General features: G+C 39.5%; 1 protein-coding gene across 1 annotated transcript in view; it reads left to right on the top strand.

Moving 5' to 3' along the window:
- Nucleotides 1-380: 380 nt before the first annotated feature.
- Nucleotides 381-20,449, top strand: part of arid5b (AT-rich interaction domain 5B) — a 98,534-nt gene continuing 78,465 nt past the window's right edge. The window contains exons 1-3 of the mRNA XM_046853367.1: nt 381-1,121; nt 1,693-1,947; nt 12,728-12,962. Of these exons, the coding sequence (XP_046709323.1) occupies nt 1,101-1,121; nt 1,693-1,947; nt 12,728-12,962 (511 nt within the window). The 5' untranslated portion in view covers nt 381-1,100. The remainder of the gene's footprint in view (nt 1,122-1,692; nt 1,948-12,727; nt 12,963-20,449) is intronic.

Genomic DNA, 20,449 nt, shown 5'->3' with positions numbered 1-20,449 from the left:
GTGGTTTAGATCAAATCCGGGACTCAAAATATCCCGTGACCGGCGTGCAGTCCATAATTACAAGGGCATAAAAAAAACAGCTGACGTACATGTCACATCATGTAACGATATAAAACTTGTTCTTCATTGTGGTTTTTTTTTCCCCCTCCTTCTTCTTTCTCAGACTTTCGCTCGGAATGAAATACTAAAATCAACTGAAAATGCTCTCCTTTTTTTATGAAAAAAGTGTCTAAACAAATGCACGTTTTGATGCAATTTTATAAATATGGAATGCTTATATATACATATATATTTATATTTATATATATATATATAGTTTGTATGATCCTAATACATGCCGCTGTTGGACAACGGGAACGCGCACGCGTTTGGCGGCTCATGAACGCGCCCTGAGCGGCTGCCTCTCTTTCTCTCTCTCTCCATGAAATAAAGGAGAAAACATTTTTGACATTGTAATAATAAAATAACTCATTCTTCCGATGAAATAATTACGGGCATGCTACAGATAGGAAGGAGGAGGGGTGAAAAAAAAAACCATGAGCGCAGAAAGCAGAAGTGCGCCGCCGAATCTCTGCAGCTCTGCAGGAAATGCTCTTTCTATTACACATCCGAACGACCTCAGCGCCAGGTCCTTGTAGAGACATAAAACCCCGGCGTGACATTTCGGCTGATCTCGGGGCTCTCCGGGCGCCTCAAAATTACGCTCGCGGGTTAGGTGGGCGCCTGCCGTCCCGTGCGACCGGACCCGTGCGAGGTGCTTTGGCGAGGGGGACGCCGAGTGTTTTTTTTTATTTTCCCCCGCGTCGCGGAGGAGCAGCGCGGCGCGACGCGGCGCGTCCGGCCCGCGCGGCGAATTTCACGCGCGCCTTTCGCGCGAGAAACCTCCCGAGGGGCGCGCGACCCGAAAGACGGGCGCTGGGCGCAAAAAAAAAAATCGCGCGGCGGGAGCGCGCGTTTCCGACCGCGGCGCCGTTCCCATATTGAGGCTCGGCCGCGGCGTTCCGCGCGCGGACCGCTTTCCCCTTCCAGGACCTGCGGCAATCCATTCAAGCCAACAAGTTTGGAGAGAATGTTGAGTTTAATCAATTCAGAGCGTCGAGATGGAGCCCAACTCACTCACGGTATCATCCGCTTTTATTTCCCTTTACACATTACACACTCACACACCACACACACACACACACACACATACACACACACACACACACACACATTTACATCACACACACCATACAAACATACAATGTATATACATTGTAGCGAATGTTTCTCTTTGAGCCGTTATTTTCTTTTGATCTCGAGTCGTTTAAAGGAAACTTGGATCACAAGAAGAAAGAAAAAACAAAACAAAAACAAACATCAATCATAATCATAATAATAATAATATTTGGATTTGCTGGTTTTAGATTATATTTTAGAATATAATATTATATCGTGTTATATTGTATTATATTCTATGATATTGTGTTGTATTCCGGATTGGGTCGCGTCGCTGCTCATGTTGCTGTTGTTGTGCTTGAATTAGATAGATAAGTCTAGATAATGTGTTGAATGGAAATGAATGGTGGAAGAAAGGGGGAATGAGGGGGGAAAGAAAAGGAGGAATAAGAAGAAGAAGAAGAAGAAGAAAAAGAAAGGAGAAGAAGGAGAAGGACAAGGAGAAATTCATGACTTGTCTTGCTGTTTCCGCAGTGGGTCGGCTCACCTTGTGGCTTGCACGGACCCTACATTTTCTACAAGGCGTTTCGGTTCAAGTCTGAAGCCCAAACCCGAATATTGTCTCTCGGCGATTTTTTCTTCGCGCGCTGTAAACCGGAGGACCCGGTGTGTATAGCCGAGCTGCAGCTGCTTTGGGAAGAAAGGACAACCAAGCAACTTTTATCCAGCTCCAAACTTTATTTTCTGCCAGAAGATACTCCCCAGGGAAGGACGGTCGCTCACGGAGAGGTAATTATTACACAAGATTTTATATATGTGTATATGCATGTATATGTTTTATATTCGCCTTCTTGCTTTTCTTTATTTTCCTGCTTGCTTTCATGTTGGTGTATATTATATTATATATTATATATGCATGCTATTATTTGTGTCCGTTTGGTCGCGAGCTGATTTCCTTTTCTTCATGTCATTGAGCTGATCTGATCTGATCTGATCTGATCTTCTAATGTCATTCTGATCAGATCGGATCGCGCATATACAGGGCACACTGGCGCTTCATAACCACCTTGACTTCTGTTGATTGTTATTATTAGATTATTAGCGATATCATAACCCTATCAGGCAATCAGAGAACATTTTGCAAAATTGCAAATGCATTTGTAAAGAGATCTTAGAGGACTTCTGGTGTTAGTGTGAAAGGAAAGTTGTCACCATAATTTTTTTTTTTTTTTTTTTTTTGCATGCCTCATCAGATAAATAGACCAGTGCGGAAATTGCGAAAGCCCATGCTAGGTTGTGCTGTTCTCTCTCTCTCTCTCTCTCTCTCTCTCTCTCTTTCTGTGAGTGTGTGTGTGTGTCGATGAGGTAATACAGTATTTCCAGTGCTCTCATAGCCTACACATATTGTCGATCTGGCAGAAAGAGAGACAGAGGGAGCATAATGTGTTGTGCAAAAGAAAGAAAGAACGACGTGCCAGCTTTTTAGGCTTTGTACACTGTAATGTGCATGAATAAATAATGTGTAAAAGAAGAAAATAATAGGAGAGTAAGATGTTTTTTTTGTGCACGTGATCGCGGTGGGAATTGATTAATAATGGCAGACTGATAAAAAGCAGCAGCGGAGCGAGAGATGACATTTATGAAGGTTATTGTTTGTCCAGAATGGTGCATGCTTTTCCTGGACGGATCTGAGATGATGGAGGGATGGAGGGAGGGAGGGCGAGATGAAGAGAGAGATGTATATTTGAAGGCTTCGTGCTTTAAACAGATTGGGATTTTAATGGCTCACGTGTCGTTGAGGCTCTGCGCGCGACTTGCTGTATGCAACTGGTATTTATTGGTGATGCTGGTGTTTAAAGAGGTGAAGGTTTGCACAGCTAATATCGCTTGCATAATCAAGGTCTAGCCTGCATTTGTGTTTGTGCAAAATGTTTCTGTGTAAACATTTATATACAAAGGAAAAAACTTTCATTGCGCGCTGTACAAAACCGCCCAGAGGGGCAGGTCATCATAATCCCCTGTTTCATAATAAGCAACAGGTCCCCCCTCTTTTTTTTTTTTTTTTTAAATTAATTAATTAATTTTTTTTTTTTAACGTGAAGCCTGTATACTAGTTAAACGTCAAGGTTGCGGCGCGGACGCATTAGTGAATGCGCAGGCTGCGCAAACGACGCGCTGCGGCGACCTTGAGCGCGCGCTGTTTACGCAACGTAACGAGGCGGAATGAAGGTGAAAGAAATATACACACACACACACACACACCACAATTTGACTTAACGTTCTGTTTGTTCAGTTGATCAGGGACCCTGTCCTCTTTCCAAACAGACACTACCAGTTGCCCCCCAACACACACACACACACACACACACACACACACACACACACACACACACACACACACACACACTGACTATATATATATATATATATATATATATATATATATATATATATATATATATATATATATATATATATAGACACACGAACACAACACACACACTGTTGTCTGTCTGCCTAGGTTGCCAGATTGGAGAGACTATTTCCAGCTCAATACCCACTTTAAAACTCAGCCAACTATGTAAACCAGTCCAACTGTAGCTGTGCCAAATAAATGTTAAACTATGGACACATTGTAGTTATGGCCCACAGAAATTAGCCTAAGCAGGGTCACCAGGTTTGGCTTGACCACCTCCCGGCAAAAAACATACCGACCTAATTCTCGGTAAATCAGCGCAAAGGATATGCCAAATTATATATGTATATTTTTTTTACAGTCGAAATATACTCACTTAAAATTAACAGGAGAGAGGCCCCCCCCCGAAAATCTGGCAACTCCGACTCGCTCTCCTTCACTTATTCATTCACTCACAGCAAGGTGAACTATTTGCTTTTCAAATTTATTACTCATACATGACTGCCCACTGATCTTGAGACAGCAGGCCAGATAGAATTACGAGCCCAAGGACAACTGCTTGACTTTTTATTTTTTATATATTTTTTTTTACAGCACAGGAATACCGACCGGAGAATTCTATCTGCTTGTTTTTTCGAAGAGAAATCAGTCGTGTTAAGTCATGTGCCTGGCGTGGCCTGTTTGTTTAAGTTTGAGCATTCAGTGTCGATTGTGCAAGGGGAGCGAGGGAGGGAGGGAGGCAAAAAAAACAAAAAAAAACAAGTTAAAGGATACTGCTTTTGTGCTCGTTGTCCTTTATGTAGTTGTTAAATGAGACGTGCAACATTTAAATAACAATGAGGCGCAGTGTCAGCCCAACCACCTGCAGTAAGATGAGCCTGCTAACGCCTGCACCTTCCCAAGGCCAACATGCTCAGCCTAGTGTCCAATTAAATTGCATTTGCATTCACACAAAATAACCCATACTCCTTTACATAAGGTCAAATTGTAATTGTTTGTGGAAAACAGGAACAGCACTGCAACGGAACAATCCCTTTCCTTATTGTTTTTTTTTTGTTTTGTTGCGCCGGCCCAGGAACGTCTCGTCCTGGAAACGAAGGACAAACAGCGACATTTAACTCAATTCCATGCTGCCCCATTGGCAGATAAGCAGCTTCCCCCCCCTGAAATGACAGTCTAATGTTCATTGTGTGTGTAAGAGGGAGATTAGTGACACATGTATGCTTTGCTGTGACAATATACTTCCAGATGCAGCTTTGCTTCTACACCCAGGTGATGTCATTTCCTCTCTGATTGGAGTTAGTCATTCATTAAAGGACACCAGTGGTGGCTGCGAGCTCAAAGTCTGCAGTATATACAGACACTCTCTCTCACTCTGTCTTGCTATTTATCTGACTGCCTGGCATTGAGCCTACAGAATTTAACACTTAGGCCTTGGGCCTAGAGAGGGCAACATTACACTCCGGTTCAGCCATGTGCAGTTCTTGCGTTGTGGATGCGACTGCTGCGGCTTATTCACGAGCTGTTTTCGGTTCTCTCATTATTTTCCTCTGTGTCTTTTCATCTATCTGAATTGGAGCTCTCTTAAAGTGCAAGTTTGTGGCTTTTTGTTGTTGTTTTTGAAATGAGGCGTGTGTGTATGTGTGTTTCTTTTCTATTTCTTCTTCTTCTACTTTGTGTTTCTGATTACGCTCTGGAGGAGAATACTTCTAATTTCAAAAGAGGATTTTTTTTTTTTTTTTTTGGTAGAGTGCACAAGCCTACTCCCACAGCAGCCCCCCCTAGTATTTAATTGGACCCAGTTGTTCTGCAGCTTTGTTGCTCCGTCGTCCATAATATCTGTGTTTTGGCAAGAGAAAAAGCAGCATCGTCGCTGCAATTGGCTCGAATAGCACTTATGTGACATAAGGGCAGATCTAAATAGGGTTTGCGCATTATAAATAGGTTCCCTATCAGATTCCAGCAAACGCCTCTGTAGTTTGCATAACCGCACGCGCGGAGACACACGGACACTACAGATGGAAAGAGCGCACTTGGATTTGCATATAATCTCCGTCTTGTACAGGGACTGGATCTAGGGAACGGTGTTCATATCCAATAGAGTTACTTCTCCCCACTGTTATTTGGATGACAAAACAGTCGGGCTTGTGAGCGGGGGCTGCTGCAGAGGTGCTCCGTGGCCCACATCCAAATCCAACTTTTGCGCCTGGCTGCAGTCCAGCATTTCTGTTTTGGATGCCTGGGACATATTTATAGTTCAAATGAGATCATCAGTCTCTTTCTTTTTTTGTTTCCTTCCTCCCTCCCTCCCTCCCTCCTCTCAGTCCCCCCTTTCTCTCTGTCTCTCATTCTCTCTCTCTCGCTTTCAGAAGGTAACATTCTTCAACACGAGGTTTACACCGATGAACCCGTGTTCACTTGTTAAATGGCATGTCACAGTCAAACCGGCTGAGTTACAGACTTCCTCAGTGTAGCCTTCCTGTAATGGTGCTTGTGCATTAACCGTAAATTGACTGTAAAAGAAAACATTTTAGCTATCAAGTCTTTACTTGCCTCAAACATCCCCCACCCCAAACCAAGAGATTTCATTTGTTTGTTTGGTGTCATCATATTTCATCGCCAGCCATTATGATGACTTTCATCGAAATTCACAGGAATTACGCTTTCCAGTCGAGTATCATATTGAGCGGAATTTCATATAAACCACTTTTGTTGTAAGCTGAAGGGTTTGGAAAGGGCCAGGCTGCTTTTATAGATGTTTTACAACTGTTTTAAAACCCGAGCACCAATGAATTTTCTATAACACTAGTTCTGACAATATTGCCAGCTGCGTTACTGGTAACACGTCATCGTTTATGTTTCAACAACCCGTTCGCTGGGATTCGTATGATGCGTGATGAAGAATTCCCGGGCAAAGAAGGTGGGCCAAGAACCTAATGGGAAAATATGAAGCTTGTTATGAGCTTAAGAACAAATGACTGATGAGGTAATTAGCAAGAATGAAACAAGCTACATGGTATGAGGTGTTTCCTTGGATTTCTTTCAATGTCTTTCAAAATCTTGTGGGTGAACTTGTGGTGTGGAAATTGGCCTTTTTTTTCGTCGCACAGCAGAGTTCTGGATTATTTATAAAGTGACTGATCTGATGTGAAAGGTGTTTAGGTGCAATTTCGGCTAGTGTGGTTTGGTAGCCTGGAAACCTGATTGAAAGCCATAAACGGGTAGCAAACGTATCGTGAGGTAGTCAGCTAGTCATTGAGGCGAGCCCAGGGACTATTGCAGCTCTTATGGTAAATGCTTACATCAGATTTTATTTCTGTGAACATTCTTTGTGACAGTCTCAGTTTTTTAAGCTTTATACAAATAAAACTGGATTGAAAAAGAGCCAACTTTAGGCCATTCGATGTAGATACAGGGCTTCAACCAGCTGATGATGAGCTGATGTGAAACTAGACACATTTTGAAATTTACATCATATCATTTTTTTTTATTTTGTGCAAGACTACTGAAGCGAATTTCCCTGTTGCTTATTTATTTTTTTCCCAACCAGGGCAGAAGTAACTGAGCAAAGGGTGCTTTCATGACGACTTAGGATTTTTTTTTATAATTTTCTGCCCGATGATTTATTATTAAGATTATTAAAAGCTCGATATTTAGGGCTTGGCCTCATTTCTTTTCTCGCCCAGAAGTGTACACACTAATAATATGCTAATTATAAGCATATGTTGGCATTTAAAAAAATAGAAAACTTTGAATCATTGATGTTTGCTATAACGAATCGGTTATTTAACATCGTCAGCGCTTTGCTTTCTAATTTCCCAGCTACATTATATGGTATATTGTGTGTATTTGTTTCCCATTAAATTCAAGAAAGAATGAAAAAAAGCAAAGCTCAAAAGAAAACTATTTCTAGGTGCTATAATTGTGTATTGCTGTGATACAGGAACTTGTTTTGCAGATGTTTGTCATTAACATTAAATTAGACTATAAATTGTTAAAAAGTACGATGCGCCGTTCTCAAATGAATAAAATAAGCATTTAATTGCTAGAAAATTGGTGTCGGATGCATGAAACGTGCTATAATGCATGTTGTTACTGGACAAACAGTGAAAAGAGTAAAATTGCTTCGTATTGGGTTGTGTTTTATTCATATAGTCATGAATTATTATCCTGCAGAAGCACTCTATAATAGTATTTAATGCACAGGCTGCTCGCTCGCTATATTAGCTTTTTTGTTACATCGTTCACACGAATTGATTTACTTGAAGGTTGAAATTGATTAATCAGGGAGAAAAGGAAGTTAATTTAACTTTCAGCTTCACAAAATAAAAAAATAATACACAGCTCCTGAATCCACAAGGCACATTTTTCATGTTCCTAGGTCAATAATTCAATAGACACGCAAGCAGGTGGACAAATCTGCAATGACCTGGGGAATTCCTGGCGTGACCCGACGGCTCAGCGGAGTGAGACACACTCAGTGTGACGCTGTCCGAAGGCTTTTTGTCAGCCCCCAGTCCCCCCACCGTTAAAGTCTAATTACAAGGACCCGATTGTTATAAGCCACAAGTCCGACCTAAAACATGGCGGCTGTTTAATGAACAAAATGAATCATCCTTATAGGTAAACAAAGCCGTATGTCTCTTTCCACTGCGCAGGTACGTTATGTTATTAACGGTATCAGTGTCAATATTGCTAGTCACTGCTATGGCAGTAATGAAGTTAAGTTGAACAAAGCTCATCGGCATTCCCCGGGTTTCAGAACCCCTCTGGATCGAGCGTCTGACTTTAAACCTTGAAGAATTTTGAGCGAGGACCAATTTGCCCTCCTACAGCGTCAGAAGCACTTCACCTAGACTGCTGATGAAGTACCAGTCTCCAAAATCTATACTGTAATGTCAGTGTTTGAGTTGTTCTTTTTAAGTTAGGGGATCAATGAACAAAAATCAATCAATCAATCAATCAATCTATCTATCTATCTATCTATCTATCTATCTATCTATCTATCTATCTATCTATCTATCTATCTATCTATCTATCTATCTATCTATCCATCCATCTATTTATCTAGGTAATTAGACAGACAGTAGACAGACAGACAGACAGACAGACAGACAGACAGACAGACAGACAGACAGACAGACAGACAGATAGACAGATAGATAGATAGATAGATAGATAGATAGATAGATAGATAGATAGATCACTTTATTATTCCAATAGGGAAATACACATATTATAGCAGGACAGAGAGTTCAATGTATTCTAAAAAAATTTACATCTTTCTGTCTGTTTGTCTGTCTGGGCTCTATAAGCAGAACATGTAAGCAAACATCTGAACAATACATGCATAATAATAAACAAATAATCCACAATTGGTTCTTTATATTATATTCTTTATATTATATATATTCTTCTTTATATTCCTTAAAATTTTCTCAGTAACACTCAGTAGAATAAAAATTGAAAACCTGAAATGGGCTTTTTAATAATAACACAGTAATGATGATAAAATAAAATCAGATTCAAACTGAACAAACAAAACAAAAGGTATATAAAAACCCGTTTAGTCCTCCGCTCAGTAGATTATTCATATATTCTTCTTCTCGAACTCATAATTGCGAAATGTTGCGAAATGTCTTAAATAAGATTTGCAGTCGAAGCCAGATCTCAGAGTCTGATCTTCAAAGCATTGTGCACGAACACATGATCTCATAGTAAAGTTTGCTGCGTCGCCATTAGGATTAACAGCGTTTGACCCACTTAGCTTTATAGTGCCATGGAAACAGATGCCTTTGCGCTTAAGTGGTTATTGTGCACAGAAGCCTGGGAGTCTCTCGGCCGCGCCGCAATAACTTTAAGGTGCGTTAACTTTAAGAGCCACCGATTGTGTTTGCAGGAAGCAGCAAAAAAACGTTGCTTAGACTGCAGCAACATTCAGACGTCAAGTGGAACGCTGTCTGAACCTCTTGGAATGCGTGTATATACAGTATGTCTTTCTGCATGGAAAATTCAAGAAGTCACATCATAGCCGGGCTGCTTTTATTAAAAATCTTCTTCTGTGCTGTTTGGAACTGTTTGGTGCTCTATAAGAAATAATAATAGTAATTGCATTTACACTAAATACAAAATGTTCAATCTACTTTGTGTTCTTTAACCTCCTAAGACCTGAGCTTTGGTTTGGCTTGCATTTTAGATTTCTTCCAGTTATTTGGGGTTAGGAAGAACCAATAATTATAATAACCATATATTTTCTTTAAACATGAAGCTCTTCTTGGAAAAAAATGATGTCACTTATGTGGACACTTGGTCTGTATCTACAGAAAACAATAAAGACATTGTGCACAATGTCCACGTATGTGGACACCCAGGTCGTAGGAGGTTAAACAAATGAAACCCAACAGATAGAAAATGGCGTAACCTTTTTGTTTGATAATATTAGACATATGATGTGATATTTGAGAAATGTGACCAAATTAAAAACTTAGAGATATCACACAATTGCAAACACATTTATATATGTATATTATAAACACGGAATGGATCCGAGGCTGTTCTTCTATACAGAACCTAATCAGGTCATGGGTGTATGTTATCCTCTTTAGCTAATGGTTGGACCTTGTTTCGTGGTTCATATGAAAAAGACAATTTGGGTGCTTGATTTGACGCAAATGATTTTTTTTTTAGATATCCGAGTAAAGAAAGGACGTTGTGAATTGATGTGTGTTGCGTGTGAAGGTTTAGATAGATAGATAGATAGATAGATAGATAGATAGATAGATAGATAGATAGATAGATAGATAGATAGATAGATAGATAGATAGATAGATAGATAGATAGACAATAACCACCACTCTATTGGGAAGATGTTCCACTAGATTTAGGAGTGTGTTTGCGGAGATTTGTGCTCATTCATCCACAAGGCTGTTAGTAAAGTCAGGTACTTATGTAGGGTGCAGTCAGTGTTCCAGTACATCCATAATGTGTTCAATAGGTTAAGTTCAGAGCTGTATATCAGGCCAAACCATGTAAAACATATCTTCATGGAGCTGGCACTGTGCACAGTGGCATTGTTATGTAAAAACTGGTTTGGGTCTCCTAGTTCAAGTGAAGGGAAAATGTAATGCTAACGCATCAATTGACATTCTATAAAGTGTGCCTCCAACATTGTGGCAACAGTTCAGAGTAGAGCCACATATGGCTGGAGATGTCAGGTGTCGCAATACTTATGTCCATATAGTAAGCATAGTTCTTTCAGGATTCTGCACAGAATACACGCGTGGCGTTGCAATAGCACGCTAGGTGTAATGTAAGTTATGTAACAATTCATTCACTGATTGCATTGTTTTATAGGGCACTTTATACAACGACAGCCAGAATATCTATATGACTCAGCTTTATTCAGAAGTGTTTTATTCACTTGACCAGGACAATGGGCTCCACTGTCAGAGGAGACAAAGATGTTGCACCGGCGCAATGATTCAAGCTTCACTAAGCGCATACGGTTTAATCAGATGTTACTGCCAAGAGAAAACTAGACTAGAAAGCAGGCATTCTCTATGATGTGCGCCTGCTTTTTTATTGGGTCACGGCTCGAAAATGTCACACGGGTAGGAAGAAGCGAGAGACTGCTTAGCGCTACTTTTTCATAAGAGAATACAATGAGAAAAGATCACGCCTAAGCAAAATATAGACATAACTGTTCCTCAGAGCAGACACATACAGATGTTAAAGTTTTATATAGCACAAGGATTTTTGTCTTAATTACGGTTTACGATGTCATCTTTCGAAGATACGGTTGTCCTAAAATGTCTTGTTGATGATTTAAAGTGGCATAAACAGAATGACAGGACTGTGTAAGCCAAGAAGGATCAGCATGATGTTCCTTCAGGGGAACTCAGAAGGATTTCTGTCTAAAAAATACAATTAAATTATAATGAGGAACATCAGCCAGTCAAGATACCATTACTGCTTATATTATAGCAGCTGTAAAGAGTCACTCCTTGTGTTTTCTATAAGATAATGTGATAATGAAGATAATAATGCTGACAACAAACCCATTAAATAAAAACAAATATTATTAGCCATAGTTTCATCAACATCTGGTGACCAATCGGATTTGATAAGTTGGCGGGTTATGTATTTTAGAGTATGCCTATTATGTGTATTATGTCATTTACACAGGGTTTCTGCACGAGTTTTAAAAAGTCAAAAAAAAGTCTTACATTTAAATAATTGTATGCCTTAAAAAGTTCACTGTTCCAGGTCTTAAATAATTGTAAACACGTCGTAATTTTCCGACATCCATTAACGCTACCTTTAACGATTCTTCAAATGCTCCCTGCAGCACTTTAGAATGTTTTTGTTTGTTAGTTTGCGTTGTGTTTTACTTCTTTCTTTTGCCAGTTCAAATATAATTTGTTGAATTAGGACTACAAATGAGACCAACATGCAACAGCCAATTAGCTTTCTGTTATTGGCGCAAATCTCTCCTGGACTGGACCACAGGCGTAAAACGAATTTTGTTTTTCAGCTACGAGGAAGTGCAAGTTTAGCGATACTTGGTTAAAAAAAATCCAATTTTTTATTGGTCGGTTACGGCCGGATGCTAACAACGTATTTTTGTGTGTGTTTTTGATGTTGTGATATAGGTCTTAAATTTCATTCTTAATGGTTGTAAAAAGGTCTTGAAAAAGTCTTAAATTTGACTTGTTAAAACCTGCGGAAACCCTGTATATTGCATATGTTCTATAGCCGAGACATCTATTTATAAAAAGAAATAAATTATTATAATAATTATAATAATTTTCCAGTCAGTCCATCAATGTAGTGAGCAATTAGCAATGTTCTAGTGTTTCTGACCCTTTCTTTTTTCATTATTGTGATCTGTTTGTTTCTCTGCCTCAGCCTTTTTTTCAATTAAACAGTTGCATGTTGTTCTGCTCTTGTAATTACATCACGTTGTGTGCTCAGCCTGGCTGCCTGCAGTGTTCTCCCCAGCTGAACAATTTACACACTCTGTTTTCCTAGCAAAGTTTTCGTTTGAATCAAAATTCATTAAAAAAGGTTTCTTTGGTGTACAGAAGCAAACTTACCCCATATCTTACCCCCTGTGGCTATTTCCTGTTTAACTCTGTCTCTGTGTCCGGGCAGGACGAAGTGATCGCCGTGTCAGAGAAGGTCATAGTGAAGTTGGAAGACTTGGTGAAATGGACAGTGTGGGATTCATCATGCTGGAACAAGGGCCTGCAAGCACTGCCTCTAAAGCCCTCAATGCTCAAAGAGCTGGGCAAGAACGGCCAGAGGGAAAGCCTCTACCGCTTCCGAGAGTCCACGCTCAACAGTGGCCTCAACTTCAAGGACGTCCTAAGAGAGAAGGCAGAACTGGGTATGTCTTTTTTGCTATTTATTTATTTTTTTTACGTGCTTGTACACATGGTGACGTTGGCTTATTGTGTGTCGTATAACGTGATCCGTAAAGCACAAAAAGCCTGGTATCATGTTTTGTCGGATGACGATTATGGCCCTGTCGGTTATTGAGTTATTTTATCTCCTTTCCCCTCAAGGCTCTTTTCTAAAAAAGGAGACTCGGCTATGTCGGTTTTTTTACAACCACGATTTTCGTCCATAAGCGCGGCAGGGATTCAAAGGAAGGGCCGGCTGCAGTCACTGTTTACTTTTCAACTGTGGAAAAATGACACAGTAATCAGGATCTATAGAGTAGACAGGGATCTCTAAATCCCTCAAATATTTGCAGCCTGTTTCAAGTGGGCTTTTAACCCAAGAAGTTGTGTTTGTAGTCAGCCGAGGAACAGGATGTCTTGGGAGATTAGGAGCTCGGTTGAAAAGGAGCGCTTTTTCATGTAAACGGTAGCAAGAAAACACCTGCGAGTGGTGGTGGTATTGTTTTTTGGGGGTTTTTTTGTAATCATGTCCCCTTGCAGCCTTGACACAAGAGTCTTTCAAAGTTGTGTAAAAAAGACACTAGGTTTTAGAAAGGTTGCTAGCCCATGCTCATGCTACACTAGCAAAACCTAGCGAACTAATTTTCCTACGTTTGAATTCTTTTGAAACAGAGAGAAAATCCACACCTTAGAATTAGTTTCTTCTGGAGTTGTTCGGCTTAATGGGATTTTTTTTAACTGGTATATTAGAGTTCTTTCCTGTGCAACTTTGGTTTACTGGATTTTCACTTCCCAACCAGGTTATAACCAAGTCTCACCCTTAGTTCAGTGGCTAATCTGGATTAAGTGGTTTTGTGTTTTAGAACTGCTGCTGTTATCATAAAGAGTTTCCTGTGCTCATGCGAAGACTCTGATTCACAATACGCTCATACCAAACAACCTTTTAGCACACGATGCTGTTAGCGTTTAGTCTTTTACAGCTGTAATGATTTGTCAGAAAGAAAAGGACAGGCTCTCTCGTGAGCCTGGCTTCTCTCAAAGTTTATTCCTTATGTCGTCTCAGGGATTTTTTTTTCCCCCTTCTTCTTGTTCTTTCCCCTGTCGCCTCTGGCTCTCTGCAGATTTCCGTAAATCTGCTTTGTGTCTATTGTATCTATTGTTGAAGGCAAAAACAAATCAATTGAAATCGAATCAAATTCAAGCACAATCGCTAGTGATATAAGTGACGTTAGATTGCAGTGAGGATTTTCTCCAATCAAAACGCTGTACTAGTAGATACCTTCGAGGGGGGGTGGGGTTGTTGGGGGGGGTTTAGCATTTAATTCGTATTTGCCTTTATAAATGAGTCACAATGCCACCATCTCATTAGCATTCCCTCCATTTGTGCTTTCATTCTGTCTGAACAATATCCGAAGTGTTAATTAATTTAGGAGCGCACTATTCCCAGAGTAATCGTTCAGAGGAGCGAAAAAACAAAAGCAAAAAAAAGAATAAATCCCAAACGAAAGCTGTATTTATATTATTGTAACTGCTTTGACATGCATTTATACATTTGTAACACGCTTCAGTTATCTCACAGTCCTCGGCTGCCGAGTATAAATGCCGCAGCGCAAGCTTTATGGCCATATAAATATGTCATTTTGGCTGCATTCCTGGGCAGCAGATACCTGCTGGAAGCAAAGAAACAGCTTAACATGAATATCCAGATCTTTTTTTTCTTCTTCTTCTTATTTTAACTCAGGGTCTGGTAAAGAGAAATGTCCATTTGATCCAGAACTTTTAGGTTTCAGGCAGATTCATCAAAGAGAGCTATACTTACATATTTCTTTATTTAGCAGAGGGGGTAATTAGACAGCAGACGTTGTGTTTTTTTGTTGTTGCCAGTTGCAGGAATTTGCATACATTTAGCCTTTTTTTTTTCCTCCCAGTCCATGCAGGCGAACGTTAAATTGCCCTTGAACCGCTTGATATATTAGATGCCTGCGCCGAGATTAGATAGGAGAATCAATAATGGACGCTTTGTCGCTTAAGCTTACACGAAGGCTACAGCTGCGAACGTGAATCAATAGGAGGGCAACAAAAAAGATCTTGTGATTTATTTACTGTCACTCGTCTAACCTTATTACTTCATGCGCCTTCCCGAGCGCACATAAGCGGCTTTTTAATGACTATATTAGCCTGTTTATGTTGTCAGAATTCGAAATGCAGTTAGTCAGAACGCCTCCAGATTTGCTTGGTAAGCAGAATATTCTGGCGGCCGTCCAGGGGCCATCTCTTTCTCTCTCTCTCTCTCTCTCTCTCTCGCTCTCTCACTCTTTCGCTCACTTTTCTTTGTTACCCACAGAAAGAAAGGGATCATTCAGCAGGGCAACCTCTTTTCATTTGCAGAACGCAGCCTTAAAAAGCACCACCGCTTATGGGAAATAAACCTGTCACCGAGATTGACGCGCAAAAACAGGGACTCGCAGATTTATCACTGTAGCGGGTTTGCTCGTCGTGATTTTTGTATATCACGAGGAACAGGAGCCAAAAAGGGGACACTGATGCACTGGGTCATGAAGGATGGATGAAAAGGATCATGGAATCAAGAAAACATAGAACAGCAAAGCAGATAAATGAAGTAAAATGTTCTGTAGATTACTCAAGTAATCATGTAAACTCAAGCGCTAAACCGTAGCAGGTGGCAGCTCGTGGAAGAAAGATTAGCTATAGGGCTAGATTTCACACATGTTTTCGTTTTATTCTTATGCATCTCTGATTTGAGCAAATGGTTTTTAAAGAAAACAGGTGGAAAAGAAGGAACACAGAGAAGTGTGTTTATTTGAGCATTTGTTTGTTACTTTTTTCAGCCTCAATGAGAAGTTGCAACCCACCATTATAAAATAATACAACCACCAGAATAATGGTATTTATTCAATTATATATGTATATATTTATACATATATTTAAATAAATACTATTATTTAAATTTCTGGTGGAGATATATATATATATATATATATATATATATATATATATATATATATATATATATATATATATATATATATGAAATTTGTATATATATTTGAAATTTATATATATATGAAAGATGACCTTATCCAGACCAACTTTCATCTCATTTATACACCTGAGCAGTTGAAAGTTCAGTGCCTGGTTTAAAGGCCCAGTAGTTGCAGATAGGTGGTGCTGGGATTTGAACTTATGACCTTCCAATCAGAAGTACATTTTGAAACACTGAGATGAAATTTCCCACAATTGCCTTTTTAATTAATATATAAGAATCGTATAATTAATATAAAATGATCTTTTTTTTTTTTTTTTTAGTCCCCTTGATATACCTTTATCAGTTGATGGTTTTAGACATCGAGATTTCAGTTGGTCTCCAGCACTTCCAGTCTTTTTTAATTCGTTAATAAGTTTGGCAACAGTTGTGTGTGCGTTGTACATTTATGACGTTTGGCAAGCGTGGCTACCAGAGCAAAAAAAAATTCTCTTTCAATAAATACATTCTGATACTGGTCCATTAGGACACAGACTAAGAATACCATCAGTCTAATGATCTGTTGGGAGAGAATTTAGTTAGAGCGTTTTTTTTAAATTGAAGAAGTGCTAATTTAAGAACCGCTGGAAGAGCTGTGTCACACTCAGCTGTTCGGACATTAAGTGGAAGTCCATTCCAACACCTAGGTGCCAGAACAGAGAAGATTCATCGTACCCTCGTGACAGCTTCCCGATACAGTCTTGTGAATGAATTCAATACGCTTTTCTTTTACTGATTCTTAAATGCTATCTGATGCAGTAAATTAATTTACTAAATAAACTTAATATGAATCATTAAAACATTTTGCTATAAAAATATTTTATTCTCATTATACACAAACAGTTTCGGGAAAGCGTGTACAGTAAAGGCATATATATTTAGTAAGATGACCATCTTCATTTGAACTAGACCCAAACCTGTTCCAGCATGACAATGCCCCTGTGAACAAATTCAAATCCAGCCCCAGGCATCCTGAGGTTGCACCAGCACCAGTCACGTCCCACCTTATGAAGATTGAAGATTTAAATAAGTATATATTTTGCTCAGAGTTGCTCAGTAGCTCCTTGTTCCATAACCTCAAATGACTGTATAAGACTGTAGAATGGCAGTACTCATAATCTCACACTCCAGTGCTCATGTTAGTTCTCACTCTCCAGTGTTCTGTATTGTTTAAAGATTATAATCACACTCTTGATATCACCCAAATGAGGATGGGTTCCCCTTTTGAGTCTGGTTCCTCTCAAGGTTTCTTCCTCATATCATCTCAGGGAGTTTCTCCTTGCCACAGTCGCCATGGCTGCTCATCAGGGATAAAAACACATTGTTCACCTGAACTCTTAAATTCTGTAAAGCTGCTTTGAGACAGTGTCTGTTGTGAAAAGCGCAATAGAAATAAACTTGACTTGACTTGACTCCATGAGGATTATAGTTTACATGGTTTGGAGTGGAAGTTCATCAGTCACCTGACTTTATTAATGACTGAATCTTTACAGCCATGCTCCAAAATCTAGTGGAACATCTCCCCAGAAGATTGGAGATTGTTATAGTGGCAAATGGTGACGAAATGTTGAAATCAGATGGACATAACAATCTGATGGTCAGGTGTCCACAAACGTCATATAGTGCACATGCTTATTTTTGCAGTACGCAATCTCACACATCTAATACATTCTGGATCTTTTCTTCCTTTTCTCTTTCTTAATTTAGCTGTATATTTACCCAACTGACGCCAAGCTAGCAATTAAATTGAAAATGCGGATGTGTGACAACATGCATCATGAGACTGACAGCTTAATTACGCCAGCATTACTATTTGAACCATCTGAACCTACTGTTGCATCATGGCTACTTTTTGAAAAGGAGCAGGCACTGAAAGTACTGTCACTGCATTATTAATTAGATTCTTTTTGGTAGATTTGTTCACTTAATAATATACTTTAATTAGTTTTTTTTTATTGTGCTGCACACGGTGCCAGATCTTCTAGAACAAGGTACCAGGTCCTGTTAACTCAAATTAAGTACTTTCTTTTTAATAATAGAAAATAAAAACGTTTATCTTTTTTTTTTTTTTTTTTTTTTGAAGGGCCGTATCGAATTAGCAACAAATTGCAAGAATAAACCTGTTCGCCTTTTAATTCGGAAATAGCAGGCAGCAAAGAGGCGCCTTCAAGAAGATGGCTCTTCCATCTGTTTTCTTGGCCGGAGCCTGTTAATGGCGCTTAACGCAGGTAAAGGAAGAAAGGGAGCTGTCGTCAATTGATGTGGAAATTGCCTCGATCATAAGCGAAATAGCGCGGCGCATGCATAGGCACAGAAGGAGAAAAAAAAAAGAAGCGATAATAATAATAAAAAAAATAATAATACTTTTGACTATAATTGAAGGTCTGGAATAAAAAAGCAATTGTGTCCCAAAGAAATGGGGAGTGTTTAAATAATTAAAGGAGAGGCCTCCTAAACCCCCTCAGCGCACAGCCTCGTACACGGATGACAGCCAGCGGAAGTCCGTGCCAGAAGGTGAATGTGAGAAAGTGCTCTATTAAGGAAAATGCTGTAATATTTGGCGAGAGAGCTCATTTGCGTTCGCAGCCACAAAAACCACAGTTATTGTCTGCGTGCGGGTTTTGCTCAGTCGTCTTATAGATACTCAAATTCAATGTAGTTTCCTTATATAATAATCAGGTTTGGTTTATATCCTGCCTCACTATTCTTATTTCGTTGTGCATTGTTTTGCTGCAGTTTAGTGGTTGCCAACTCGCATTCAATTATTCAGAAAATGCCCCGATCTCATGGCAGCAAGACAACTGTAAGACTCCTGAGGGGACAAGTCATCTTTTTTTCCTGCCTTCTGCTCACACACATTTTGTATTTTTACAATACTGCAGAGGAATAAACAGAAATATTAATTTGCTCACCTCGCTTTCTGTGGAGCTTTCTTGTGTTTTATGGTACATATACATATATATGTGTGTGTGTGTGTGTGTGTGTGTGTGTGTGTGTGTGTGTGTGTGTGTGTGTGTGTTGTTGGTAGCTCTAGTTACAGCTAACAAGAAATTGTAATTGTGAATGGGCATTTAGTGCCGCCCGCATGAGGATGGGTTCCCTTTTGAGTCTGGTTGATCTCAAGGTTTCTTCCTTACCTCATCTCAGGAATCTTTCCCTGCCAGAGATGCCACTGTCTCACTTATTAGCAGTAGGTACAAACTTATACGTTCTTTTACGTCTGTAAATCTGCTTTGCCCATTGTTAAAAGCGCTATACAAATAAGAATAAATTGAAATTAATTGAATGAGCAGAGACCCCCAATATACACAGATTTCAGATCGATAGATGTGCTGATCTCTGTGGTGAGATGTTTATTTTTTTAATTTAATGTTCAGTTTTTCGGTGGTGTCTCAAGTTTTCCTTTCCTGTAAAATCTTTAGGGCAAAGGGCTGTTTTGCAGATTGCACAATACCATGGCTGTAGCAAGCTGAGTTATATTTATTCACTTCAAGAGACAACAAAAGGGAAGTTAAGAAGAGAATGAGCACGTATAGATGCAATTACAGGAACTTGCTATGCGTAATTACACCCAACGATGTGTCATTTTATGATAACATAGAAATGATTCGTGTTGGCAAATTACTTTATTGGCATGAGGACAGAGGAATAAAATATTTAAGGATGTAACTCGGCTTGGCATAATATCACATAATGCTGTGTGTTATTCCTTATTTTATTTTAAAATCAGGATCTATCAGGATTCCACGTGTCCATCCTATAACAGAGCGAAAATTAGACAGCAGCAACACTGCTTTTTTTTTTTCTGAAGAAGATGAATTGGGCCTTATCTTAATGAGAGACAGAAGGACGACTAAACAGATTTGGCCACAGCATCAGCACACTTTGTGATAAGTGCCCAAAGACCGTCCTTGGATGTCTCATTAAAGATGTCCGGTTTCAAACCGGTGTTATTTTAAGACTTTCGGAAAAAAAACAATTTTTACCCCCAACTGTACATCTCCAGTGCTTTCAAGTGGTGCCCTAGTACAAATATTTAGCAGTATCTTTACTGACAGGAAAGAGATCACCCGGAAAAAAAAAATCTTTAATGACTTTTACTGAGGTGGAACACAAAGGCTGCGTTTGTGTGTGTGTTTGTGTGGATTTGGAAAATTGATGCATTCCTGATCTTGTAATTAATGTATCTCGCTTCCGGCCTCGTTATATTCCGACGAAGTCTGATTTAGTGTCTTAAGGATATATTTTTTTTTCTCATTAAATCCCCAGACGATAACAGATTCGTTCAGCTCATTATTGCACGTCGGCATGGGATTCAGGTCACAATTCTAACAGCATCTGCCTGGATGTCTGAGGGTGCTTTGGAATGAAAAAAGAAAAAAAAAACACACTCCTGCATTAATATCATCCTCACGTCTGGGTTGTTTG

This window comes from Silurus meridionalis, chromosome 7 (genome assembly GCF_014805685.1).
Source record: "Silurus meridionalis isolate SWU-2019-XX chromosome 7, ASM1480568v1, whole genome shotgun sequence".
NCBI lineage: Eukaryota > Metazoa > Chordata > Actinopteri > Siluriformes > Siluridae > Silurus > Silurus meridionalis.
The sequence above is the reverse complement of the archived record's forward strand: the minus strand, read 5'-3'. Positions and strand labels throughout refer to the sequence as shown.